This window comes from Lasioglossum baleicum, chromosome 1 (assembly GCF_051020765.1).
Source record: "Lasioglossum baleicum chromosome 1, iyLasBale1, whole genome shotgun sequence".
Classification (NCBI taxonomy): Eukaryota; Metazoa; Arthropoda; class Insecta; order Hymenoptera; family Halictidae; genus Lasioglossum; species Lasioglossum baleicum.
Window position 1 is genome coordinate 5,777,964 of NC_134929.1, and position 27,501 is coordinate 5,805,464.

Here is a 27,501-nt window from a genome sequence, read left to right on the forward strand (position 1 = left end):
GTATTCATGTGGTGAGCATGAAACTGGGCTGTGCCAGATGGATGCATGCACGGAAAATGTAGTATAGTTGAACAAAGGTCTTCCTAGGGGCCTCCTGTCCGCACGCCTTTTTGCTCTTCAGCTCTTTGGCTATCTCTCTTATGCCCTCAGGTGAAATGGAGCTGATTACGTCCGTACTTGGGGTCGGGGAGAAGTGCTCTTTAAGATGGAAATCGCTAACAGTGTTGTTGATAAAAACTTGCAGAGGTGATTTTGCTTTATACGCCTCCTCAAAGACTTCGTTAAATTGGTCCGACAGTAATTGCGCTTTCCTGACGCCTGAATCGTGATAAGTCCCGGTGCTGTCCACAAGGGGAGGAATGACATTCGCTTTTTTAGTAATCTTCCTGTATACAGGCCAAAAGGTGTGGGAGTTTTTGGCGTCTGCTACTTCGTCTTGGATATAATTGTGTTTGAGGAATTTAACTCTGTCTCTTATGCATTTATTGAGGTGTTTGTAGTATTCTAGTGAAATCAGGTTAGCAGTACGCTGCCATCTTTTCCTTGCTGCGTTTCGGAGTCGGATAAGAAATTTAAGTTTCTCGTCGGGAGTGATGAATTTGCTTGGAGTGTTGACAAAAGATGTGGATTTGAAATAGCAGGACTTTAGGTAACGCTGGAAAGCGTGAACTTGATGGTCGACGTCACTGGTCGAGTTGATGTTAGGGGTAATTGTTATTTGGTTTGCATGATTGCGATAAGTATCCCAGTCTGTAATTGGGGAAGACGTTGCGAAGGATTGTAAGGTATTTGGTAAGAGGAGAACTGGGCGATGGTCAGAAGACAGGTCCTCAGAGACCTCGCATTCGCAGTTGGTGAGTGTATTTGCTAGATAGAAGTCAATTGTGGTAGGAAGGCAGTTTGGTCTGAAATATGTGTGTGAAGGTGGAGAGATCATATTGTATTTGTTGTTAATGATGTGATTGTCTAGTGTTCTACCATTAGTATTATTGCATCTGTTGTTCCAGGTTGAGTGTTTTGCGTTGAGATCGACACCCGCAATGAACGGAGTGTTGAATTTGGAAATGGAGTCGAGAGCTTCAGGGTCAAGAGTTTGGCTGGGACAGTAAGCCGAGATAGGCGGACTCCGTCCGCTCGGTATTCCGGCGCGACTTATATAGTGCGCGGACCATGGAGAGTGCCGCTTGGTCACGCGGTGATTGGTGCGCACCCGTGTCGCGAAAGTTTATAAATACAGGTGGCGAGTGGTAGTCCCCATTCGCGCCTAACTCGCGACGAGGTGAGGCCTCGTCGCACAACATTCAACCAGCCCTCACGAGATTAATTTTTCGTCGATCGCAGCGGGGTTACGATTGAACCATTAATCGAGTCCAATCCCGTACAATGGGTGTATGGTATGAGGTGAGAATCGGATGTGATGATCGGAGCGAAGTATGACTACTTGTAACTAATGAATATTATTAATAATTACGGTTACAATATCCTACTCTTATTAACTATGCTTATAACCTATGGCAACACGTCAGCAGACATGACAGCGGATCCAATATGGTGGCACAAAATTATTATTTCTTCTCAGAAATTGTTTATCGAGATTTTAGGGGAAGCTGATTACGAATGTGAACTTAATATATTTAAAAAACATGAGGGTCCGTTTAAGTTTTAATAGTAATTCACATGGCCACTATAAATCAAATTAATGAAATAAAAACATAACACTTTTTCAATACTCAGTATATACTATAATATAAATATAATGTAATATAAAAAATTACAATATAATATACTTAAATTTATATATAATATAATACAATGCTATAATATAATACAATATAACATAGGATAACATTTTAGAAATCTACTCAGAATCGTCTCATCTCATGTTTCCTCAGAGTTGGGCAAAATGTAATTTCAATTACAGTTACAATTACTTGCCAATTACTGTAATTTGGAATTGCAGAAATACAATTACAATTACATGTAATTGTAATTGGAATTGCAATTACTTTCGCTCAACCAGTAATTGTAATTGCGGACCACAATTACAATTACTGGTTGAGCGAAAGTAATTGCAATTCCAATTCTAATTACATGTAATTGTAACTGTAATTGTTAGTAGCAGTTACAAGTAATTGTAGCTGGTAGCTACAGATCCTTTCCAAACAGACGACGCTCGCGCGTCGCGCGTGAACATTCACACACCGCTAGGGTACTCTCACACACCGCTAGACCATGTATACGTACGCGAGGATTGCAAGGGTCCGGGATTCAACTTCTGATTTCTCGATAATGCAAGGACGGGGTTTTTTAGTAGTCAAAATCGCTAGATGAAAGATCAATCTATGCCATTGTTTGCCTCAAAAGTCCTTCTTTTACGTTTCCGAGCAATGGTTTTGCAATATTCGGCTGCATGTTGCCCGTCGGAGAGGCTACTACGTCGGCGTGACTGCAGCGTCATCTAACGGGCAACATGCGACGGGCAACATGCAGCCAAATATTGAAAAACTATTTCTCAGAAATACCCAGAGTACCCTAGCGGTGTGTGAATGTTCACGCGCGACGCGCGAGCGTCGTCTGTTTGGAAAGGAACTGTAGCTGCCAGCTACAATTACTTGTAACTGCTACTAACAATTACAGTTACAATTACATGTAATTGGAATTGGAATTGCAGAAATACAATTACAATTACATGTAATTGGAATTGGAATTGCAATTACTTTCGCTCAACCAGTAATTGTAATTGTGGTCCGCAATTACAATTACTGGTTGAGCGAAAGTAATTGCAATTCCAATTACAATTACATGTAATTGTAATTGAAGATGTAATTAATTACTCATGTAATTAATTCCTGCCCAACTCTGGTTTCCTCTATCTCTCCTCTTGTCATATCTACTTCAGGTGACTGTAGCAAAGCAATTGCTTCTGGAAATAGGCTTTGCAATTTCTTTTTAGGCAATTTTCTGAAACTTGATATGAAAGGGTCGGAATTTAATAGAAGTCGATGCATTACATTCTCCATTGTTTTAAGACGAAAACATTTACGAGCTAAATTTTTGAGAAAAAGAAAAAAAACAAGAAAAGAAAGTTGAGTGGAGGAGGATTAGAACTCGAGCCCTCCGGAGCATCGAGCAGAACCTCTAACACCGTGACCATACAACATACTTGTGAGAAGCTTCTTCTTTCTGTTACTTGACAGCAACAAACTAGCTTTACACGTATTTTTCTTCTTCAATGTAAGCTATTTCCTAAAATATAATTGTTTAGACTTCCAACTGTTATCATATATTAGCAGATTTAGTCGCATTTTTACATGTATCAGCTTTTCCGTACACGCGCCGACTTCCCGTTCGCTCCCATCACTAGCCACCGCAAGGGGACTCGGTCGCTGCGCCGCACAGTGGGACCTTTCGTCCAAATCGGAGACAAAATCAAAGAACTTTCGATAGAAATAAGGTAGAGTGATGAAATTTTTTTTAAACTGAAGCTGAAACATTGCAGAATATGGGAAAAATAGGGAGCTTATGGTAAGAACGTTTTTTAACGTTGAGAAAATTCGTTAAACTTGCACAATTTCGAGAAAACTGTGGTTTTTTCAATACCACGCGCGGAAAAAATTTTTTTTGAACATGCTGTACTTCATTTCCCGTAGATTTCTTCACGCTGATTTCAAATCTGGTCTCAAAATTTTTCTACGACATCAGGATATTGCAAAATCGATTTCTTGAAATTCTACATATTTAACGAATTTTCTCAAGGTTAAAAACCGTTCGTACCGTAATCTCCCTATTTTTCCCATATTCTGCAAAGCTTCAGCTTTAATTAAAAAAAAAATTCATTGCTCTACCTCATTTCTATCGGAAGTTCTTTGAGTTTGAATCGAGTTAGGTCAAAACCCACTGTGCGCCGTTACTGATCAAACCGAGCGTTCGCCGGCATACTTTACTTTTTTGACACTGTTCCACCAAACGGACACTTCTGAGATTTTTATACAAAGTAGGTTAGCATCATAGCAATATTTTAGAATTTTTTGGTAGGTGTCAACCCAGGGGAAGATAGTTAAAAAAATTCCCAAAAAAATAATTAATTATTTTCAACTATAAATAATTAGCAAACGTTCTGAAAAAATCTAAAATATAGAGTGTATCTATATCTTTTGTTTGCCGTTTATCCCATGTCGATATCTTTTCTCGTTTTAGAGCAAATTGCATTTAGGTGCGGGGGAATTTACCTCAATATCACCCCTATCGGTGGGGGTAGACATTTGAAATTTTACACAATGTTTTTTTAGACATAAAACGATGTTTTAAGACAGGAATCTAAAACATAGTGGGATGTCCCACGCAGTACGAAAGTAATGAAGTCTGGGTGGCAATATTCCCAGAATTCTAGTCATCGTCCAGTATCCCTCACTTCTTCGCCTTCAGCTGTCAATTCCTTTGCGTATTGCTGAATCGTGAGACAGTTTTCAACAGTCGATTTGGTCGTCTCATACTTGTAGCTGAAAAAACGTCTTTGTAGACCTTCAATTGTAAGATCAGACTTCTTTCCATAGATTATTTCCAGCTTGTCGAGCATTTGATGCGCGGTCTTACAGTTTGCTATCTTTCTGGCTATATTGCTACTCACGTTCAGACCTGTAAGTGTTTGTGCTTCAAGATCTTTCTTAATCCACGCTTTTACATTTGTATCGGTGACTGCCCCACCACCGGGTTTCACTTCTAACCCTGTTCCAACTGAAAATAGATTCTTGTACAGAGCCCTTTTTTGGAAAAAGTGTACAAAAAAAATTTCTTCTATAAAAACGTACACTTTTTTTGTTTATATAGTTCCAAGAGCCAAATTGCAAAAAAGGGCTTTGTACGGGACCCCGCAATAATGCAGAGAATATTTCAACACAAAGAGCATAAAAAAATATTGCTTCTTCGCTAAATGCAGCCCGCCCGCGTGATCGAAAAAATCAAGCTGTTTCATATTCTCTGTCATTGTCTTTCCTGCGAGAAACATGTCCGCTTCTCTGTATTCGTAGTTCACCTCGATTGGCGCTGTTAAAGTTACTATTTCCGCTCCGGCTCACCTTTAACAGTCTTCAACACTCTATCCTATATTGGAGCCTCCTTTTAGAATGGTAACAGTCTTTAATCCTATGCCCCTTTCTTCCACACTGGTGACATTTTCCAGCGAATGCTGGCTTCTTAGTTTTAAATCCATTTCCTCTTCTGTTGTAGCCTTTGCGGTTTCCTCTTCTAAATTGATTTTCAAAATTGCTTGGTCTATTCAAAAACATTTAAACAACATATTTTTAGTGTGATTTACTGTGAACAAATATATTTAATTCAGTTGCCCCTTTCCGAGGGCTCCTTAGCAGGAGCACCCCCACGAAATTAAAGGAATTGGTAAATGCCGCTAGTTCCACAGCTTCGGGCAAGGGTCTTATGTGCGTGTACATGTTTACATAGTAGTGCTGAGTAACCTGCCGGTGCAGCATCGCGGGGTGCTCGTGCTAAGGTTACGGCTAAGGCTAAGGGAAGAGTCGGAGTGGCCGTGGTGGGGACTTACTTGTGCCGACCAAGCGAAGAGGAGAAGCAGCAACATGTGTTCCCCGGGCCAACCGCGCCCAGGCCTGCTTTACACCGAATACGAGTCTACGCTGGTCTACGCTCCCTAGTCTCGCGGATGACACTCGCACACTTTTCGACTCACGCGTGGCTTCCGCCGTTTATAGGAGTAGGAACAGGTATGTATTGCTACAAACATACTATATATGTACTTCTACGCCGACCATGGCAATTGATTGATCGCTCGCTCTGTCTCGCCTGTTTTGTATATGTACATCGGACTCGCTCTGTCGCTCTCAAAATAGTCAAATAGCGCTTTGGGTCCACGAAAGCGTGTGAGAGTGGGGTCGGCGTCTACGTTATTATAGTCTGACCACTCCGGCGCGCTCTCCACTTCCCCACGTCCCTCCCGCTCGTCATCTCCCGTCCTCCGTTTACAAGTCACGCTTACAATTAGTGGGTTCCCCTTCCATACGTCCGAACAAGGTCACTGCTCCGACCCGGCTCATGAGCCGGGTCGAGTGCTCCGGCTCCCAAATCGTCCACCTGTGCATGCCTGCTCTATACAATTAGCTTGTAAGAGTCAGTAACCGCAGTATGTAAACCTTCTTTCTTCACCATCCCGTACCATTTATTATACCTTGAATTACCTATTCTCTCCCATCTTTCCTCTCTTTGCCTTTTCTTTTCTCTTTTCACTATTTCTTCACTTACAGTTTCTACACTTACTTTCTTCTCCTCTATCATTTCAAAATATCAACCCACTCTTCCCTTTCCCATCCCCTTTCCTCAAAAAATTCCTCTCTCTTTCCCACCCGTCCCTTAGTCCCCTTCCTATCCTTCCTCCTTACATCCTCCCAACATAACCGCGCTAGTTACCCTCCTTTTCCTTCACTTAACTTCTTTTCGTATCCCCACGCCCTCAACCCTGCCCTCCCCCTCATTAATTCCCTTTGTAGTTCCTCTCTAACCATATATCCTGGTGTATATCTCCCTACCCCTAATACCCATTTCAAATATCTCACTTGCAGACTTTCTATTCCCCGCTCTCATTCCGCCCCCACACCTCTACTCTATAGCTCACCACAGACCAGATTAACTTATCGAATAGCCACAACCCTTCTACGTCAATCCTTACTAAACCTCCTTTTCCCTATCCCCCACACCTGCCCCATTATCGCCGCCCCCCTTCCTTATCCTTTCCTCTACATGAGCCTTCTGCCCCCCATCTCTCATGATCGTATGTCGTATACCCCAGATATTTATAAAAAATATTCCCTAACATCCTCTATCACCTTATCTTTCCATCTCCACGTCACCTTCTTCCATCTCCCCCTCCCCTCCTGCATCTCATCACTTTGGATTTTACTGCGTTCAGCTGTAGTTTTTTCTTTTCTAGATACCTTTCTAATACTCCTATCATTCCCCTCATTTCACCCTCCTCCTCCGCTAACACTGCCACATCATCCGCATAGGCTAGCGTATATATCTTCCCCCCCCCCCATTTTAACTCCTCCCCAACCACCCTTCTCCAGCTCCTCGTCCGTATCTGCCAGCAATATTGTGAATAGCAGCGTACCTAGCGGGCATCCTTGCCTAACCCCCTTCCTGTCCAAAAGTCTCCCCCTTTCACCTCCCCCACTGTTACCTTGCTTTTTGTTTCCCTCAAAATTTCTTCGCATCTCTCTACAAGTCCCTCCCTTTTTTACTCCCCTTTTCCTCATCGTCTCAACCAAAATCTTCCTATCCGCTGAGTCAAACGCCGCTTTTAAGTCTACAAACATTATAATTAACCTTCTTTCCTTCCTCTTCACCTGCCTATTTATTATGTAGTTTAATACATATACAGGGTGTCCCACATAAATGGGAACACCTAAATATCTCGGTTATTATTAGTCGTACAAAGAATCTCCACAGAATAAAGTTGTACTGTTTCAAGGGGCAAATTTGATGATGGTGAAAATTTTTTCTCAGGGTCATCGATATTTTTTAAATGGACTGAGGTATTTTTTAATACATCAATCTATGCAACTGGACATTCGTTATAAAAAAGTACTAACCTATGTATGTCGAAAAGTTAGTAGTTCACGAGATATTTCGATTTAAATAACTCTGAAACACCATTACTGTCGTACTAATTGTAAGACGTTAGCGTTTACTTACTTGTGTAACGTTTTAGTACGACAGTAATGGTGTTTTAGAGTTATTTAAATCGAAATATCTCGTGAACTACTAACTTTTCGACATACATAGGTTAGTACTTTTTTATAACGAATGTCCAGCTGCATCGATTCATGTATTAAAAAGTACCTCATTCCATTTAAAAAAATATCGATGACCTTGAAATCTTGTAAAAAAATGACCTTGAGAAAAGCTTTTACCATCATCAAATTCGCCTCTTGAAACAGTACAACTTTATTCTGTGAAGATTTATTGGAAATGGGTATTTGTAATCAATAAAGATCACGCACAAGAATTCCGAAATACAGTTCTTTATTTCAACGAAGGAGAAACAAGTCAGAAGACGTCTATATGGTTTGAAGACCGATACTGAACTGAACCAAAGGAGAAAGTTTGGGGAGCGGAAAAACCCCTGTTGGGTCCACTCGGGAAATCTCGATACACAAGAACCCTAAGTTTATTGCTCAGGCCCTCTTCGAACTGAGATACTGCAGGCCTTCCACTTCTGACCTGAGAGCCGTTTGAATATACAAGGACACTGTTTATATCCTTCAACACCCGACTTTATTATTGCAGATATTCCAACAACATTTTTTGTACGATTAATAATAAACGAGATATCTAGGTGTTCCCATTTATATGGGACACCCTGTATATGTATTGTTCCGTCTCGTTTCTGCTTCGCTTTCTTCGTACTATAATGCTTGTATTATTTAACAGAGCTCTCTGAAACACGGAACTGTGCTCGGAAGCGGACAAGTTATTAGGATACCGGCTAATTAGAGCATCGTGACCGGATCTAACCCAGTGCATCAGATACAAATGCCTGGAAGACAAGTAAGTGATTCATCTCTGGTTCTGGTTACAATTCGGTAGGAAGTAGGAATAACGCACGACTTAATCTTCTTCAAGGTGCAATACGTCAGACTTGTTAGTACTCCTTCGTCGGGAACCACGAATGTTGTCAATGTGGGTAAAGCAAAGTTGCAGACCACTTTGCAGCCCATTGGCGTCAGTCAGAAGATCGGAAGCCAGCAACTTATTGTCAAGGTCTGTGCGAGTGATAAATAAAGCATGTTTACTAGTAGACTGTATCATTTACTTGCTACGACACGTTGATACAGGTGGTTCTACAGAACACTAGTAACAAGTCGTTACGGACAGTTGCACCGAAGGCCACGTTAACCAGTAGCGGTCAGAGGGGTTGCTAATCCCTGCAACCGCTACGGTGTACAGTGCGGACAAACGTGGCATATCTCACTACACGTGTATATCACGATGTACGATAAATTCCTTTGGCAAAACGTTTTATTAGGTGGTAATTGATATTATTAATCATATAACAATAATTTTTATGCATAAATATTGTTAATTTTTTTTTTTAATTTATTAATTTTATTGTTACATTTTTTTTGTGAATAATTACTATTGCATTGACATTAGTAACCAAATTTAGATTTTTATAAAAAATTTTACCATGTGTCGCACTCTCTAGAGTCCAAAAAATCAAATAATATTACATTAATTGTAAATCAGTGTTGCAATAATAATTCTGTACAATGGAAAATGCTCACCAAGGTATATGCATTCTTTTTACATTTAATAAAGTAGATTTATTTTTTGTATAAATTTTCAACGGTGGTTTTATTTATTACTTGCATATAAAACTTCAAATTAACATATCTCGAGAAAGGCAAAAAATATCCTGAGATTTTGACATATTCGGATATATCACTTGTTGTAGTTTAAGAATTTCATAGTTTAGCCTGCAACTAACTGCTACTCTTAATTTTATAAACGTTTTAATAAGTGCCCGTACCTTGCCTTTATGTTGTATTGTGGAAAATTCGTTAATTTCTTTTTAAATTTATTAGTTATATCGTTAAATTTCATTTTCTGCGAATAATTACCACAATACATATACATTTGTAAACAAATTTGGATTTTTGTACAAAATTTTGCCATTTGTCCGCCACAGAAAAATTGAATATTCGTGTATATCACGATATGAAATACATTTCTTTAGCAAAAAATGCGTATTAGGGTGGAAATTGTTATTAATAATCATATAATAATCATTTTTATGCATAATACAATTTTGCAATAATTATACAGGGTGGACGATTTATCTGAAGAGATTGAAATATCTCGAGAAACGACAACAAAAAGCAAATCTTGCGACTTTACTGAAATTCATCAATATTTAATCAGAAATGTGCAAGATCACGGGATTGAATGATTCATTTTGGATCACATTCAAAGTACCGAGGATGGCTCGGATAGCGAATAGCGTTTTGTTAAGTTTGTTAGTTTTGTTTATACTATTATAATTTGTCTAAGTTTATTATTATTAATATTAAATATGGTTCATTTATTATTAATTTCGTTTTAAATATCTTAGTTTTTAAAAATATATTTTTGTTTAAATAAAAATTGTTAATTTCTTAATAAATTTATTAATTATATTGGTAAATATCATTTTCTGTAAAAAAATTACCTATATATACATTAATAACCAAATTTAGAGAAGTGCCGAATATTAGGCCATTTGTCCGCACTGTGCGGTGGGCGGCAACCAGTCGAAGAACGCCGTAGCTATTCCAGCATCTGCGTTGAGCCAATTAGCATCCGGACAGGCAGTTCTCTCGATCAACTCGAACGTGGGAAATATCGTAGTAGACCATGAAACGTGAAGATCTGCTAAAAAATCGATTTTCGATTTTCGGGGTCATTACAATAACTTCCCTATAAAATCGGGAAGTTAACAAGGGCTTCCGGAGATCCTACACCAGCGTCGAGCCTAACGGCATCAGGCCGAGGAAACCGTGTAATTGTACCAAGTCGCAGTGTCTTAAACTGTGAGTATACATATGTAATTGAGCTGTTGTTGTTCAATTTTGTCAACTGTACAGCTTGTCAAATGTAGCTGTGCGGCTGAATGTCCGTAAACACAATAATGACATCCGTAAACACAATAAGGGCTGTAATTGTAAGCGTAGCGGATGTTTAAAAAATTATTGCGAATGCTACGAGGTGTGTACCGTTTATTCATAGACGCAGGACATTTTTATGAATTTTCTAAACGACTATTTCAGGCCAAGATTCCGTGTTCAGCCAATTTTAAGGGTATCGCAACGTGGAGGAGCCGAATTTAGAAAAGAAATCTCTGAAGGATCTTGCAGAAGCGGCTGAAGTTAGGATAACGCAGCTGACATTGAACAAGGCGAAGTTACAGCTGTCCGAAATGGTCTTCCGACCGCCAGCTATATCTAACACGGTCGCAAGGTATGCTTCTTCAATTATAATAGCAAGTTATTCATTTTATATATTATATTTGATACATTCTTCTTCGCAGACAACCCTTCAACTTCCTGACCGACAAAGTAGTCGAGATAACGTGCCAGTGTCTAATGGCTCAAGCCGACGAAGCAGAGCGTGACATGTCCGACGATGATACGTCTCAAAGATTGATAATCGAAGAGAATCGGTGTCTGAAGGAATCACCGAATCGGCTTACAAAGCCGTAGCTACCTAGCAGTTACATTTCCAAGAGTTTACGGTTCGTTCGAATGTATTCGAAAGCAAGAAACTCGGACGCACTGGTTGTTTGTACTTCTTGATTTAATCGTTTGGCAGGAAACTTGCGGATGTATCGAAATTGTTGTAAACCCAAGATAATGGTAACAATGCTGATGTACAGTGCATTCGGCCGGCTGTAATTAATCTACGATTTTACTTGTAATTAGACTGCGGATCTTTACGGCTTCTGAGATATTTAAGAAATCCTACCGAGGCTACTAACACTTAAAAGTCGTCTCGGAACAACTGCAAATTGCGTAAGCTTCCGCAAACTACTTTGCAAGCTTATCCAATGCTTTCGTATTAAGTAACAGTTTGCATAATTGCATAAAGAAGGAACAAATTGAAAATGGCATGGTTGAATGTACTGTGACATTAAAATTCGACGCAGAACGTTTTTGTACCTTTGTCGTTCATTCTCGAAGCGTTAATATTTTACAAAAGCAATTTTACATCCATTAATCTTCTGTGGTATTTTACAAATTTTCTATTAAACATCGCAAACATTTCATTTTCGAACTGCTCCGAATATCTTGAACCAATTATTTAAGAAAACCGATTACACACGATCGAAGATATTAAAATGGTAAATTAAGCAGTAGCGACGGTATAAAAAGGATCTAGTATTCTTGCATTTTTACGATTTCTCGTTTAACACTCTTTAAATTTTATTTTTCATTCTGATACAGCGACGGTACGATTTATTTAACATTAAAATTTTGAGAACGAAGTTTAGCAAACGTTTGGATATTTCAGATTTTCAATATATGCATTATGTTTCACACGTTTCCTTATTACTTTTATTACGATACGATGTCAGACACACAATTCTTAATCTGTTATTTAGTCAATTAACAAGAGAATGGCATTGCAGCGAAGATCAATAATACGATTATTAAATCTGTTCCATAATGTACAGGTGTGAAAATTTATTCGTCCACCGTTAGGGCTGTGTAAGGACAATTGTAATATAGAGGTAGAAATCTAAATATATGTTATATATTCTTAGAATTCGTACTTGAAAGTTTATTTTAAGTATACAAATTGTACAGATTATGTATACAAGCTCGAACAAATGATTTCGAGAGCGAAATACTTTCACTCGCAACAAGTGAATCAAGTTGCAAAGCTACCAATGTATGTGCTATGTATAAATAATATGTATATTTTTCGAAATATATCTTTGTTGGACATATTTTATTTAGAAATTATTTATTTAGAAATTTATTTAAACTAGAAGAGATTTTCCTAACTGAAATGTACATACTCTTTTGTTCGATATCAGATTTTTCAAGTACAATATATGCAGGTTCAACATTTCACTACTCTCTTCGGTCTTTTGATCTCCACTCCTTGAACTGAGCATTTACTTCCCTCCAAAGACTCTATGTCGCCACTTGCGATCGTATTCACCGTAATCGTACTCTCCTTCTCTTTAACCAAGTCTGGATAGTCCTTTTTCGAATCTATCACGTCACATCGTAGTAGAGTATGTCTTTATCTTGCAACAGATGTATCGCTGATTTAGGCTCTCTGTATAAGCTTGCGTAGACAAGTTTCCATTCAATTATTGTTTCAGTACGTGCCAAGGCTTGGCTTCGTTTGGAGTTATCTCGTTTGATGCTTTGGATCCCTTCGCTCTTGCGTATCAAATGATATTCTATTTAGAAACAATAATACAATTTAGTGCTGTTTATTAAGAGAGTAGTTTATTGATAAATACCTACTGTTTAATATGTACAATAACGAAACTTGTATGTATGTACCTGTATATAGTACATAACGTACTATGTTAATATTCTTTAAAATGTACTGTTTGTCCGTTCTTCTGTTTGAAAAATAGTAACAAGAAGAAACTTACTGTTTATTAAACACTGAGCGGATCATGAGATTATTGCGAATTCTTGGAAAAATCGATTCATCGAAAATAATAATGAAGACTGTTTGTTACGCACGAAATAATCTCACTTTCTTACACGTGATAAACATTTTTATCTCATGCTTTTGAACAATATTGTATATTGGCGGGAAAGTACCGATATTCTACAGAGTGTTCAAGGTACCCCACCATCTTGCACAATATCTCACCACTGATCGTGGTCAGTTGAATAATTTGTTTAGAGATATTGGCGCTGCTGCACCATCTCCACCAATCCCCACCTTAGACACGTGCCTAGAGAATATGATCCGACGAGATTAGCATCGCCGATTTCGGCAAGGCAGGCGGGAGAAATCGCTATCGTGCCTCTTTTGTTGCCTGATTGTGGATCGTGATAGACGTGTCTCAATAGTGTTCTCGTTCTCAATTCGATATTAAAGTTAGTTTTACATCTTCGTGGTGGTTAACTGCAGAGTAGGCTGCATAATAATTCTGTTTTATATATAATTCACGGGACTGTTTAACCTACAAGTGACGTGATCTCGAAATCAAAAACCACGCTGCACGTGCCCGGAAGCCGTTGCACGTTTACACGGAGACTAAACCAGAGGAAGAGGATTCTATCCTGGACGTCTCCAGAGGACGAGCTCGCTGGTGTGCCGCTAATTGCGTGAAGCCATCGACCTCTGGCGTTTTTACCAAGTTCCTGTATCAAGTGACCGCCACGTGCATGAGAAGCCACCGACCACCGGCGCCTTGACGTATATCAGCGTGTTGCCGGTCTTGTGCTCGTTCCAGCTATGCATGCGCCAACAGGTATGATTCTGTCGATACAAAAATTCGCGTCATTATTGTAATTGTTCATGATATCTGTGCGGTACCTCGTTGCGAAAATATCGACAAAGCCACGATCGTGTCTTGGTTGATTCAACCGTAATCGTGACCTTCGCGAGGAGGTGTTTCTGCCGTGTCTTTCGGTACGTAAACCAGTGACTCTTGAAACACGCGAATGGCGTCTCGCGTAATCGCGTTGAATGTCACGTTCCGACAACAAAGTTATGTTGCTCGATTAGCTGTTTACATATTACAAAGAGTTCTCTATAGCGTGCTCCGTGTCGATTCCCCTCTCCCGCCGATACGCGTGACAGCTACGATACAGGGTAGTTCATATTCGCTGCGCGCGTTCGCATAGAGTTTGCGTTATTAAATTATTATAGGAATAATTAATTATATAGAATTATATAGAAAACAGTTTTAAAAATAGTAATTACAAATAATTCCCGTCCGGTCCGACACACGGTTGTTCGCGAAATCGTGCAGAATGGGTGCCCCCGCGTCGCTCACTCAGGGTGAAATCCATGAGGCTTTGTGGCAACCACCGCTGCCAGTTTTCTACAAACAAGATCCGTCGCTATGGTTCGCTATTGTCGAGGGATCCTTGTCCGAAGCAAGGATTTCGAACCAAAATATGATGGCTGACTTAGTGGTGGTGGCGTTGGAATTCGATGTCCTAATCACGGTCAAGGACATACTGTTGATAACACCTCCTCCGGAGGATATATACGACCGAATCAAAGCGCGAATTATCTCGAATTATGCCATTTCGGTTGAGAGCAAACTGAGACAGTGTTCGAGTGAAGGAAAACCGTCCCAGATTTTGACGCGCCTTCGCAACTTGAACCACGGTTATTGCAGTGACGAACTAATTCGCGCCATATTTCTCGAGAAGCTGCCGGCGCATGTCCGCGCCATCTTGGTCATCGCGGACGTTTCCGAGCTACAGAAGCTTGCCGAATTGGCCGATATGGTCGTAGAGGCCTACAAAACGGACACGTCCGCGACAGCTGCCGTCTCACCCGCTTCCCTACGCGCGTTACAGGAAGAGGTCGACCGCCTCGCGAACCAATTGGCCGCGTTAACAACATCGCGCGTCCGCGAGTCTCGCGGCCGCCGACGGATCCCTTCACGGAGTAGGAACCGATCGCGCGCGAGCCGCTCTCGTTCAAAAAGAAACATTTGCTGGTACCATAGAAAGTTCGGCAAAGACGCGCATCACTGTCGCAGGAAGTGCTCCTGGAAAGCGGGAAACTGAGCCGTACTAGCCGTTTGGAGACGAGCGCTTAAATAGACTTACTTAGACCATATACAGTAATTATTCAATCGAAGTCGCAACACCCGTGTTTTGAACGGACTTCAGTAGCGTAGAGTAGAGAGGCTATTTTTTTATGACTGCGTCAACCGCGCCGAGACTTCAAACGACGAGCCGAACATAGAGAAGGACAGAATGAAATAGGATCGCGTGTCGCCGTCGCCGGCACAGTTTAAAGGCCCGTGCGTCATCACAATGAAACACCAAGACCTCAGCTTTCTTATTTTCTATGATATCATTATGGAACTTTCACCAACATATTCGTGACATTTCTCTGATTAAAATGATACCAAACACGATATAATTTGGCCAATATTTAGTGGTTTAATCGACGATGAAAATTTCTAACGCAACGAAGAAGAGCGTATTGGAAAGAAAGAGACGCGAACAGTAGCCGCCGCCGGTTCGCATCTCTTTCTTTCCAATACGCTCTTCTTCGTTGCGTTCGAAACTTTTACCGTCGATTAAACCACTAAATAACGTTGAAATTATATCGTGTTTGGTATCATTTTAATCAGAGAAACGCCAGGAATAAGCTAGTAAAAGTCCCATAAACCGATCATTAAAATTAAGAAGTTTGAGAACTCGATTCACTCGAGTCAATGTGTGGTGTTCACACCGATATACCCGAGCCGAGATCAATCATCGCCGCTCTACGGCGCGGAGCAGCGTTGGCCGGCAGTGGAGTGAGTAGGCACTGGACTCCGATCGGAGACACCCCCCAAGACTCCGATCGAAGAATTACTGTATATTGTATTCTCATATATAAAACACAATAAAATTAAACATAATGAAGTATTCTTAAAATAAACGTTCAAATACTTCATTATGTTTAATTTTATTGTGTTTTATATATGAGAATACAATATACTTTCAAACTAGTGGGTTATCAAATCATTTCAACGAAAAAATGATTACATTAGTTCTGTCCACAAAAATCGATTTCTTGCAAAATCCTGAGGTCGTAGACAAATTTTAAGACCAGATTTGAAATCAGCGTGATTCAAATCTGCAGGAAATGATGTGTAGCATGTTAAAAAAATTTTTCCCGCACGTGGTTTTAAAAAAACCGCAATTTTCTAGACATTGTGCAAGTTTGATGAATTTTTTCAAGGTAAAAAAACGTTCGTACCATAATCTCCCTATTTTTCCCATATTCTGTCAAGTTTCAGCTGTAATTAAAAAAAATTTCAGCGCTCTATCTCATTTCTATCAGAAGTTCTTTGATATTGTCTCAGAATTGGACGAAAGGTCCCACTGTACGCCGCGCCGTAGGGCGGCGATGATTGATCTCGGCTCGGATATATCGGTGTAAACACCACACATTGACTCGAGTGAATCGAATTCTCAAACTTCTTAATTTTCATTATTGTTTTATGGGACTTTTACTAGCTTATTCCTGGCATTTCTCTGATTCAAATGACACCAAACACGATATAATTTCAACTTTAGTGGTTTAATCGACGGTGAAAGTTTCGGGAGCAAGGAAGGACAGCGACAACGCGGGCCTTTGAACTGCGCCGCGACGGCGCACAGTGGTCCGGATCGAAGAAGTTGGTGCCATTTAGCTAAAAAGTCAACTTTCTCATATCGATTTTTAACAAATTTGTATTGCTTCCTAAATGTCTATCAACCTTGAAAATGAAAAAATTAATTCGGTTTACCAAGAATTGTAATTAGGACGAATACTTAAAGCGTAGACATTTAGAGACAGTACTTTTCACTAAGAAAATTGCTTCTCTTCTTCGAGGTGCCCTGTTCACATCACTTAATATTTCTTATTTTTTTTTTTGTTTACGATGAAGAGCACTCTTTTGTGATACAAAATTAACATCGACACTAAAAGTTATTGTTCACAATATGTTAAAAGTTAATACTCAATGAAATAAAAAAATTGGCCTCATTTTTTACATTTGACAAGGAATATCTACAGGGTCATAAAAAGTCACGGTTTATAACAAATTGGATAATTTTCAGTATTCTTTCCCGTATATAATCGTGCAAAAATCTTGTCCTACCTCGTCCTACCTTGCAAGTTATCAACGTTCAAAGCTGTCAATGTTACTTCGCGACGCGTTTCGCTTGCGTAAAACAGGCTCGTATGACTGATCAAATGTTCCAAATATGAACGTTTCTGCAATAATACATTATAAGAGATAAATAGAGTATATATATACATATACAGGGTGTCCCACCCGATTTCGACATCTTGATTTTCTCGCTATTGTTACTCGTAGCAAAAAATGTTTCAGCAGAGGCTCGAACGGTATCGAGTGGGGCATATTTTGATGTTATGAGTTTTTTCGTGAGTGGACGCGTGAAGGTCATATAAAGGTCAACTTTGTTTTTTTTAATGGAATGAGCTATTTTTTAATACATCAATCGATGCAGCTGGACATTCGTTATTAAAAAAGTACTAACCATCAGGAGACTAAATATCAGGAGATATTTCAATTTAAATAACTCTAAAATAGCATTACTGTCGTATTAACAAGAAGACGTTAGTGTTTACTTACTTGTTTAACGTCTTATTGTTAGTACGACAGTAATGGTATTTTTGAGTTATTTAAATTGAAATATCTCCTGAACTACTAACTTTTCGACATACATAGGTTAGTACTTTTTTATAACGAATGTCCAGCTGCATCGATTGATGTATTAAAAAATATCTCATTCCATTTAAAAAAACAAAGTTGACCTTTATATGACCTTTAGGCGTCCACTCACGAAAAAACTCATAGCGTCAAAATATGCTCCACTCGATACCGTTCGAGCCTCTGCTGAAACATTTTTTGCTACGAGTAACAATAGCGAGAAAATCAAGATGTCGAAATCGGGTGGGACACCCTGTATAAATTGACTTCGACAGTCACTTCTATTTAGATTGAAATTATTGTTAACATCTGACCCGTACATGTCACAATTAAGAATAACATGTAAAAGAAATCCTAAAATACTGAATCCTGAGGCAGTAGAATTAATTAACTAATTCAATCGATCATCATACATCATCACGAAAGACAAATTATGGTATGTTTATTTTATTAGCTTACTTTTTTATTTGTGGTAATATTGACTGAATATAATGTTAGTACTATTTTAGTCGCAATATGTATTTAAAATATTTCTTTTTTTTACACAGGAAAGCATTCTTTTATGTGTTAAAGATTAAGACCAACACTAAAAATTATTGTTCATTGTTACGTCCCGGAGTCTGACTTTTGCGAAAACTATCGTTCCGCGACCCATTCCCCTTACTGGACGCTCTCAAATGCGATACAACCTTTTGTCCACGCGGCACGTTACGTCCGACGTCTGACTGGGAACCACGACTTTCGCGAACATGCGTATTCTACTTAACGCTTACAGTAGATTCGCCCCAAAGCGGCGGACGAGAACAGAGATAACTGAGACGGCACGAATCTTCGCAGGGAAATATCTAGCAACTTATCGAACAGTTGAGTATAGCGATCGGTGAAGACAGGCAGGCTTCCTTTATGCGAGCTGCTTCCGTTGCTCGCTGACGGCTGCAGTCGAATCAGGCTGGATCGTCGTAGGAAGGACGATGATCCTCACTCGTCCTGGGAAGATCACGTCGTCGGTGATCCTCGGTTGGCGGGAGATACCCCGCTGTTGTCCTTCGTCTCGTGTTCGTTGACGCGCACGAGCTTTCGTAATTGATAGCGACGAACGCGAATTGAATAGGAGAGTATTGCAAGCGCGAGGATGTAGGGAGAAGAACTAAGCGAGACTCACTTATTAAATTAATAACTGGGAATATATTTGTAACGTATGAAATGAAATTATAATGAACTAGAAGCGCGTGTTATAGCAGGACCGCTCAAAGGCGGATGAGAGCGAGGACTCGTCGGAGTGTGGACCGGGACATCCAGGAGGCGGCGAGCCTCGCTGGAGTCTTGAACGAACGTGTCAGACTGGCTGTCCGAATTGAACTGAACTGACTGAACTCTTTTTAGGATCGTGAGGTCGAATACATAGGTGTCTTATTTTCTACCGGATGTCTCGTTAGACATAACGCTATGGATGTTATGAGAAGCGCGCGATTAATGATTACGGTGAATGCTACGTGATAGTGCTACGGGGAATACATTAAGATATGATTATTATACAAGGGTTAAGATAAGAATGGGTATATGGTATGAGGTGAGAATCGGATCTGATGAACGGAGCGAAGTATGACTACTTATAACTAATTAATATTCTTAATAATTACGGTTACAATATCCTACTCTTATTGGCTATGCTTATAACCTATGGCAACACGTCGGCAGACGTGACATCATAACAAGTAAAATAAGGCTGAAAAACTATATTTGAACAATTCATTTTTTAATAAAAAATATCAATGAAAAGTTATTAAAAATTATTGTTTAACAAATGCAAAAAATATTTAATTATCTCTAGGTAAGAATTACTATTTTTTAAATATTTTTGGTGAAAATTTCATTACGATATCTCTAATAGTTCAAAAGTTATAACAAAATGACACCAACTTCTTCGATCCGGACCACTGTGCGGCGGTGCCCTCATTTTTCCTGAGATCCTACATCATCTTTTTATAAAATAGGAATGCTCCCTTCCCCGAAAAGTTGAACTGCTTCCGAAGATCTGCGTTATTGCTCAACAACTTAACGAATGCGGTAGGAGGTGGGAACATTCTCGTGGCTTGTCGAGTTGTGGTGAGAAGGGCCAAATCAGCCATGGCGTGGACAAGGTTGCGAATCTCGTCGGACTTTTTGCCTCGCAACATTGATATAATGGAATCTATGTTTGAAAAATGTGCAAATGCTCTCTTTACAGCGGTTTCCCATTTCCCGGAATAAGCTGCATCCGCCTTTATTAGATTCCACACAACGGTCATAGGACCTAGGGACTGTGCCATCGCTGTCCTCTTCTCAGGCGGAAAGGAAACACCTTCCAAGAGCACATGATGACAACCGTATATACCGTATTGGGATACTTTAAAAGCTACGGTTCTACCTGCTTCTTTTCGCACCTTCATTGCGTGGTGCCCGAGTCTAAGTTCGCCAAGACGCAGATCAAGACCGGCCAAGAAATTGAGCATCGGACTCGCAATTCCATACCAATTTTCCCAGCTGTCCTGCGAATGTTTCACAAACGGTACCCCAGCTTCATTGGCGGCATCGACTACAATTTTGAAAGCGGCTTCTTTTGCAATAGTGTAATTTTGGCCCAGATGGCAGACTGTAAAATCAACGCCTTCTATCCTTGTTGACAAGGAACCTCTCGTTACATTGGCCGCTTGACGTTTTACGGTATAGCACGTGAATAAAATATTCTGGATCTGGCAGCCCACGCTAATGTTGTCCTCTATATTTTGGATTTTTAATGTCTCTAGCAATTTTGAATGTGCCTTGCAGATAAATTGAATTATCTTGTCTCTCAAAGTTGTATTGAGGTTAATTTTAGGCTTTTTGGGGTCATGTACTTCCACAGAATGGTCGTCCCCGCTCACTAGCTTTCTCTTAACAGCCACCTGGTCCTTATCCGTCTCCATCGGTACTGGATTTTCCTCACTCATGGTTAATTATTTTAGGATCTGTTCTTACTTTTTGATTTTAAATTTATTTGTAATAAATTTACTGTATTACACATATATTGCACATGCTTTTTATTAATTACATGTTAATGTATGTGTGTGACACGAGCTGGGATGATATTGATCGTAGAAGCATGGAAAACAATAATTTTGGCGGCATCTAGCACACACAATAAACGCCGCGTTCGTACAAGCACACGCTTTTTTGAGAACTTCTATTGGAAAGCATACCTCATTCACATTCATAAATACTTCTCTACTATCACACAGTTTGGACGCAAACCACGCATATTGTAACATTTTTAAAAATATCGGAGAAGACAGCTGATGATGTACGATGGATTGGATTTTTATGCAATCTTCTCTCGAATTTATTTCGCGTTTCTCTTGAATCAAATGTGAACAATTTTGCAGACGCTTTATAAAATTTTTAACTTGTCTATAGAAGTAGACGTCGCATGACTGGACCAAAGGAGTGCATTTCGGAGGTATCACTTTTAGGGTGCACGTTGGCATACCCTCGTCATCTTGAAATACCGTCGTACATTCCAGGATTAGTTTGTCCTCCCCACGAATCTATTAAAAGTAGGAACTTTTCTTTGTGTACGTAGGGCTTTAAACAATTGTTTAAAAAGTCTCTGTACAACGCAGTTGTGAGTTTTCCCGATTTGGAACATGTGACAACGACGTTCTTGTATTTGGCCGAATACTCCTCTACCAACTTGCGAATCCTCGGTCCAAATGTTCCCGATACCTCTTGCAGGCATACAAAAACAGTCGGTATGTAATAGTTTTCCCGACAAAGTGACGGTGTACTGGGCTGTATAAGAATGGGTCACCTTATTCATGTTTTGCCTTTGGACGGTGACCACTTTCGATCCTTGGTGGGCAAGCGTTTTGTCGTAGGTTGATTGATACTGACAGCCTGTTTGGTCCGTGTTAATAACAAAATCCGAATTGAAGTTCGGTATCAGAGCACGAGCTTCTATACGAAAATTTTCGGCTGCAGCCAACGTTTCCTCTACTGTTATGTTTTCAGCTTCCGAAACATACTTCGTAATTTTCCGTTGCCGGATTCCATGTTTCCGTTTGAATTCTTTCACCCAGGTCTCTGATGCTTTAAATTCAAAATCACGGAACTGGCTTGCAGCAGATAAAGCCCACTGCTGCAGGTTACGTGTTGTAACTTGCTGACAATTTTTCCGAGCTTCCTGGAAACGGTCATTTGTCCAGGAATCGATGGTAGCATATTTGTCAAATACAGTTCCACCACTTTTGATTTGTTCTTCCCACTTTGCCAAAAATTCCATCCGTTTCAAGCGGGAGCAGCCTTTCTTATGCAGGGTCTTCAGTGTCCAAGTTGGATGACTTTTTGAAATGTTTACCACTTTAACTTTATATTCTAGTGGAATGTATTCACTTTTACTCTTCTTCTCCTCTGGTTGGTAACCTTCAGATGAACTGGATCCAACTTCTTCATACGAGCTTTCCTCGACAGGTTCATCATTCATAAAAAGTTCATCGCAAACGATGAAATTTCTCTCGTTCAACATTTCCATTGTCCGGTGATAAATTTCTTCTCCCATGAGAATGGCCTCCTCATTAATCACTGTTGATGCCTGTGATGCAATCATGTCATTATTAGCAAGGAGCTCTTCGTAATAAACCACGGCATCTTTCACCAGCAACTTTGCAATATCATTGCGCACACTTTCTTCAAGACACGCCGATGTTTGTGCTGTCGAAGGGCCTTGCACGTCTTCAAATTCCACGTCCGACATTGTCGAAAAAAACGGAAATCTCGAAACCAAAATAGCGGAAAAAGAACGTCCTGGGAGGTAACGTGTTTGTTCGCCAGTCGTTGTAAAAAAACTGAGGCCCTCGACGCATTCGGAGGGCTATTTATGTGATTCTTGAAAAAGGCCAAATTTTCCAGGGGTGGAAGAGGTATGAAGGTTTGCCAGAAAAAACAGCTCATCGCGAAAATGTCCAACGAAAAGTTTCTTGGTCGTGCAAGGCCGGCTATCAGGTATGTACGTATACCTGATTATGAGGTAGTAGGAAAGTGTCGGCCCAGGCGAATCTGGTTGCCAGATGTGACCATCATAAACAAGCTCATACTGGAACCAGGTAAAGTCACTAAAAAACCCCTTTAATAGAATGGAGAATAGAATTTAGAATAGAAATAGAATAGAAAAAATAAAAATAACTTTAAAATAATAGATTTTAGGTTTATTAAAATCGAAGTAGATATCTATTTCAAGAAAAAAAAAATATGTCTATAGCGGGGTTCGAACCAATAACCTACTGATTGCCAGTACCTTCCCGCTGCGCCCTCGGCCATTCATCTTCTTGTTGACTCTTTAACGCAAACTCTTTATACACGAGTGAAGCTACTTTCAAATGCAATTTTCTCGGAAAATCTTGAGTAGTGCGCGCTATAGCTTTGCGAAATTACATATGGAGACGACATCTTCAAATACTGCAAGTTTCAGGAAAATCGGTGACCCATCGACCGCGCCCTCTCCTTGTGAGACTTTATTTTTAAGATCTGCGATAGGGCATCGCGTAGTGAATTCCACCGCGTGTCACCAGGTCTGCTTAATGTGTGCCCTAAGACATTTTCTAACATTTCGGCAGATTTAGGGCGTGATGTTGCCTTCCATAATGCTGAACATTTGTTCATGGTCTGGATGTGTAATGAATTAAAATTTTTCTATGGCCTTTATCGTTCAGATAACGTCAATAATTAATAATTAAAAATAACGTTAAATAATTTAAGCTAATGTTTATTTATTGTTCATTAATGTTTTGAAAAAAGATGTTCAATAACACAGTTTAATTTGAAAAATAATTTGTACTCACGCTCGCATTCTCTCCTGCTTCAAGAAATTCCGCCATGATGCTACGTCACGATTCGATTCTCGAAAGCATCGATCTCGCTACCAAGATGCTCTTTCAAACGATTCAATCTTTTCCCGCGGAATCTGTAACAGAAAGAACAAATTCATTAATTACAACTGACAAAAAGTCAGAAACTGGTGTCGACCGATCTCGGCGAAATCGCTCGGGACGCGTTCGATCGACGCGGATCCACGAAACGTATCATCTTCGCGGATCTTCGATACAGGCCGACGTGGAAACGTTGAAAAATCAACCTTCAGCGTTTCGTCGACGATTTCGATCGATTTTAATTTTCGAGAAAATCTCTTTTCGCATTCCTCGGTGAACCAATCGCACCGTAGCTTCTCGCAAAAGATTGAGTCGTGTAGCACGATACAGCGAAAAAGTTGTCGTCCTCTTCGCAACGACCTCGATGTTTCGTCCGCTGCCGTACGCACCTTTATTCGAGTCTCTCGGCCAAAACGTGGATTTGGTTTACAAAATAATTTACATAGGAAAATTTAGCGAAAGATTACAGTCTTAGCGAAAATACTGAACCACGTTGATTCTTGACCCTCTCTCCTCTCCCCTTCCGCCGCGACCGCGGTCTCTCTCCCTTCCCCCGCGATCTCGTCCTCTACCCTTTCATCTCGTCGCATCGCGCCGTCGACGCTCCCGCGACGAACCCGCATTAGTGCCGCGTTCTGAAAAAAAAGAAAGCGAGATCAGTCGTGCACACAAAATCATCGTTTTCATCGAATTCTCGCGTCGAACCCATTTCTTAGAAAAAAAAATATGAGAGTACGACACGTACGCGAAGCGTTTTCGGCTTCACGAGCAAGATCGCGAGAACACGATACACGAGTGAAAATGGGGAAAAAATTTTTACATCGAGTTTCTCTATGCGCGTGTATCTGTGTGCGTATGTGTGTTTGCAGTAAACGCTTCATCGCGCAATATCTCACAGGCAAACAACAAACGTGGTCCGAATAGACGCGCAACAGCTGAATCGAAGCACCGTTTCGACACGACCACCACCACCGCCGCCACCTTACGCGTCGATAAAATCTTTCGGATAAACCATACGCGAGCGCAACATCGAATCATCCTCGTTCGATGACTCAGTTTTAACATTCCGATATATCTCGCGCGCGCGCGATACCTCGCACGATATACCTCCGACGACGACGACGATTAACCGCGCGCAGTCGCGAACGAAAACAAACTCCACGCAACATTTATTTCGTATTTTTCCCCCTCCACTCGCGTAGACCACGCTCCCACGATCTTGCCGAAAACATTAGAAACACCGTGTACATCCGAAAACAAAAATCATCGCGAAAACTTCCCTGCGTGAAATACGCAAGTCGACAAAGAAAAACTTACTTTTCTTCGGTACTTCTAACGCTCGGAGCAAGCGTTGCACGAGTGCAACGGGCACCTCCACGGTTCGTTCGTCAACCTCCATTATTCCGTTATTGTCCGAGCTCGACGCTGGAGGAGGTGCCGGCAGCATCGTAGAAGACGGCGGCGTCGACGACGATGGTGGTGGTAGTAGCTGCGAGGACAGCACTGGTTCGATACACGACGAAACGCTCGCCGACGGAGGCGTCTCCATCACCATCACCTCCATTTTCTTCAACAAGTCTGAAATAACGAAAAGTATCAAACAACATCAAGGCACGAGCGAGCGAGCGAACGAACGAACGAACGAACGAACGAGGCTGGCCCTTTCCACCCCCCCCCCCCTGTTTTCTCTCTGACACCACACACACACACCCAGTGCTTAACACGCACCCAGTGTTTTTAAAAAGAAGGTTTCCGTTAAGAAATTAACATTTGCACCAATTTTCACTATCATATTTGTAATCAGCACGTGAAAATACGTAAGAATCTAGAGTATAATTTAGAAACAGTGGGTGCGTGTTAAGCACTGGGTGGGTGTGTGTGGTGTCAGGTTGGCCCTTTCCGCCCCCCCCTGTTTTCTCTCTTATCTTTACAGCGTCAAAATGTAAACAAACGCCGCACCGAAACAGTCTACGTTGCAGCGGAGCGTTCAGGAATACGAAAAATTGAATACAGTATTCGCGATAGTTTTTTGCAAATATCTCGAAAACTAAAAGCGACCCCCCTATATTGGAAAACGAAAAAGTTGTTTAGAATGTGTTGCTGCATAATATATATAAATTTCATCAAAATCGGAGAGGGTGGTGCTTTTGTAAATAATTACCAAACTATTTTTCCATATTGCTTTTGGCAATATGTGACGCATCGTACAAGTTTATTTTTATAGACGTAGGGGCATACGGAAAATCAGCAGATTCCACAGTGTTCAAAGAGAGTACATTTTATAAGAAACTTGAACGCAATTTGTTAAATGTTCCTCCGCCGCAGTTATCGTTTCACGGATTCCAAGAGCCTATGCCTTTTGCATTTGTTGCCGACGAAGGATTCGGATTGTCAACAAATGTGCTAAGACCTTATGCAGGGAAGTGCCTTGATATAAAGAAACGTGTCTTCAATTACAGACTCAGCCGAGCACGGAGATACATTAAGTGTGCATTCGAAATTCTCGTAAATAAATGGCGGATTTTTCATCGCGCTCTTAATGTTGACGTAGATTTAAGTGAGTCTGTAATCCAAGTATGCTGCGTCCTACATAACTTTGTAAGGGATAGAGATGGTTATCAAATAGAAGATACACTGACAATAGATGGTTTATTCGATGCAAGTCTTGATAATGAGCCTCCAAAGAAGAAAGCAACTCAACTAAGGGATAAATTTGCCGAATATTTTCTTAGTGAAGAGGGAGCTGTTTCATGGCAAATGGATCGTATTTGAAATGAATAGTATATAGTAATTAAATATTATATAATAATAATAACAAATATATAAATTATATAAACAATTACCTAGTATATTTTTTTCCGCCAAAGGCTTCTCTTCAAAGTCGGGTAAAAGTGACATCATCACTAAATTCCAAGCATTTGATTTTATAATTTTATTGCTATAATCTTTCGTTCGGCTATCCCATATCGGCGGATACTTCTCAATTTCAAAAATTAAATCCTCGGTATTAATTTTTCTATCAATTAGTTGTGACCCCTCTTTCATATCATTTCCGGTTGTGTGCATGTCCTTGCAACTTCCTGCAATTGCTCATCCTGCAATTGCTCATCCTTTCTCTCACATAAAACGTTTATTTCTATGATATTTGGTGGTAATTCAACGTCAATGTCGTCAACTGTTCATGTTTTCGCGATGCTGGTGGCGCAACTTGGTGGCTTTGTCTAATAGGCTACATTCAAATCAATGCCCCGGCTGGTGGCGGCGCCATCAAATGTTTCCCGGCCGGTTGCCGATGCCGTCCACCAGATCGGCAACTATTTTTGGTGGCTCCACCAGTTACCGTAGTCTAATAGGTTACATTTGTTTCAATGCCCCACGACGTGCTGAGCCACTGGTGGCGCAACCGAGTGCGCCACCAGTGGCCTAGTCTAATAACGGCCTAAGGATCCGTGAATATGGATCCGTGAACAGTGAACACGCATCCGTGTCAAAAACAATAGCGGCTCAGTTGTTGGACTCGAACGTGCCGTATAAATACACGGATTCGTATTCGTAGATCCGTGTTCGTGGAACTTGGCTGTTGGTATTGACTTCGTGAAGCTGTCTCCCACTTGTGCACCTGTA

At 40.4% G+C, this 27,501-nt stretch overlaps 2 protein-coding genes and 1 pseudogene across 3 annotated transcripts; 1 reads left to right on the forward strand and 2 right to left on the reverse strand.

Annotated features, from left to right (window-relative positions):
* Positions 1 to 8,376: 8,376 nt before the first annotated feature.
* LOC143216112 (protein lin-54 homolog) lies at positions 8,377 to 12,057 on the forward strand (annotated as a pseudogene). Its single transcript, XR_013010515.1, has 6 exons — positions 8,377 to 8,574; positions 8,650 to 8,787; positions 8,862 to 8,938; positions 10,280 to 10,770; positions 10,833 to 11,022; positions 11,093 to 12,057. The product of XR_013010515.1 is annotated as a protein lin-54 homolog (transcript).
* A 9,284-nt stretch (positions 12,058 to 21,341) lies between these two features.
* LOC143216185 (uncharacterized) lies at positions 21,342 to 22,706 on the reverse strand. Its single transcript, XM_076439064.1, has one exon. The coding sequence runs from the start codon at positions 22,704 to 22,706 to the stop codon at positions 21,480 to 21,482; it is 1,227 nt and encodes a 408-aa protein (XP_076295179.1). The 3' UTR covers positions 21,342 to 21,479.
* Positions 22,707 to 22,776: 70 nt separating this feature from the next.
* LOC143216259 (uncharacterized) lies at positions 22,777 to 26,775 on the reverse strand. Its single transcript, XM_076439181.1, has 3 exons — positions 26,721 to 26,775; positions 25,195 to 25,455; positions 22,777 to 24,512 (listed from the first exon to the last, which is right to left on the reverse strand). Exons 1-3 carry the CDS (start codon positions 26,773 to 26,775, stop codon positions 24,454 to 24,456), a joined length of 375 nt encoding a protein of 124 aa, XP_076295296.1. The 3' UTR covers positions 22,777 to 24,453.
* Positions 26,776 to 27,501: the final 726 nt, after the last annotated feature.

Bases quoted from the DNA above. Each gene is read 5' to 3' on its own strand.
- LOC143216259 (XM_076439181.1), bottom strand. From the start codon at position 26,775: ATGTCACTTTTACCCGACTTTGAAGAGAAGCCTTTGGCGGAAAAAAAT. The intron at 25,456-26,720 runs GTAATTGTTTAT...TCGTTATTTCAG, and splicing joins GGCGGAAAAAAATATACTAG to ACTTGTTGAAGAAAATGGAG. The intron at 24,513-25,194 runs GTAAGTTTTTCT...CTTTTTTTTCAG, and splicing joins GTTAGAAGTACCGAAGAAAA to AACGCGGCACTAATGCGGGT.
- LOC143216185 (XM_076439064.1), bottom strand. From the start codon at position 22,706: ATGTCGGACGTGGAATTTGAAGACGTGCAAGGCCCTTCGACAGCACAA.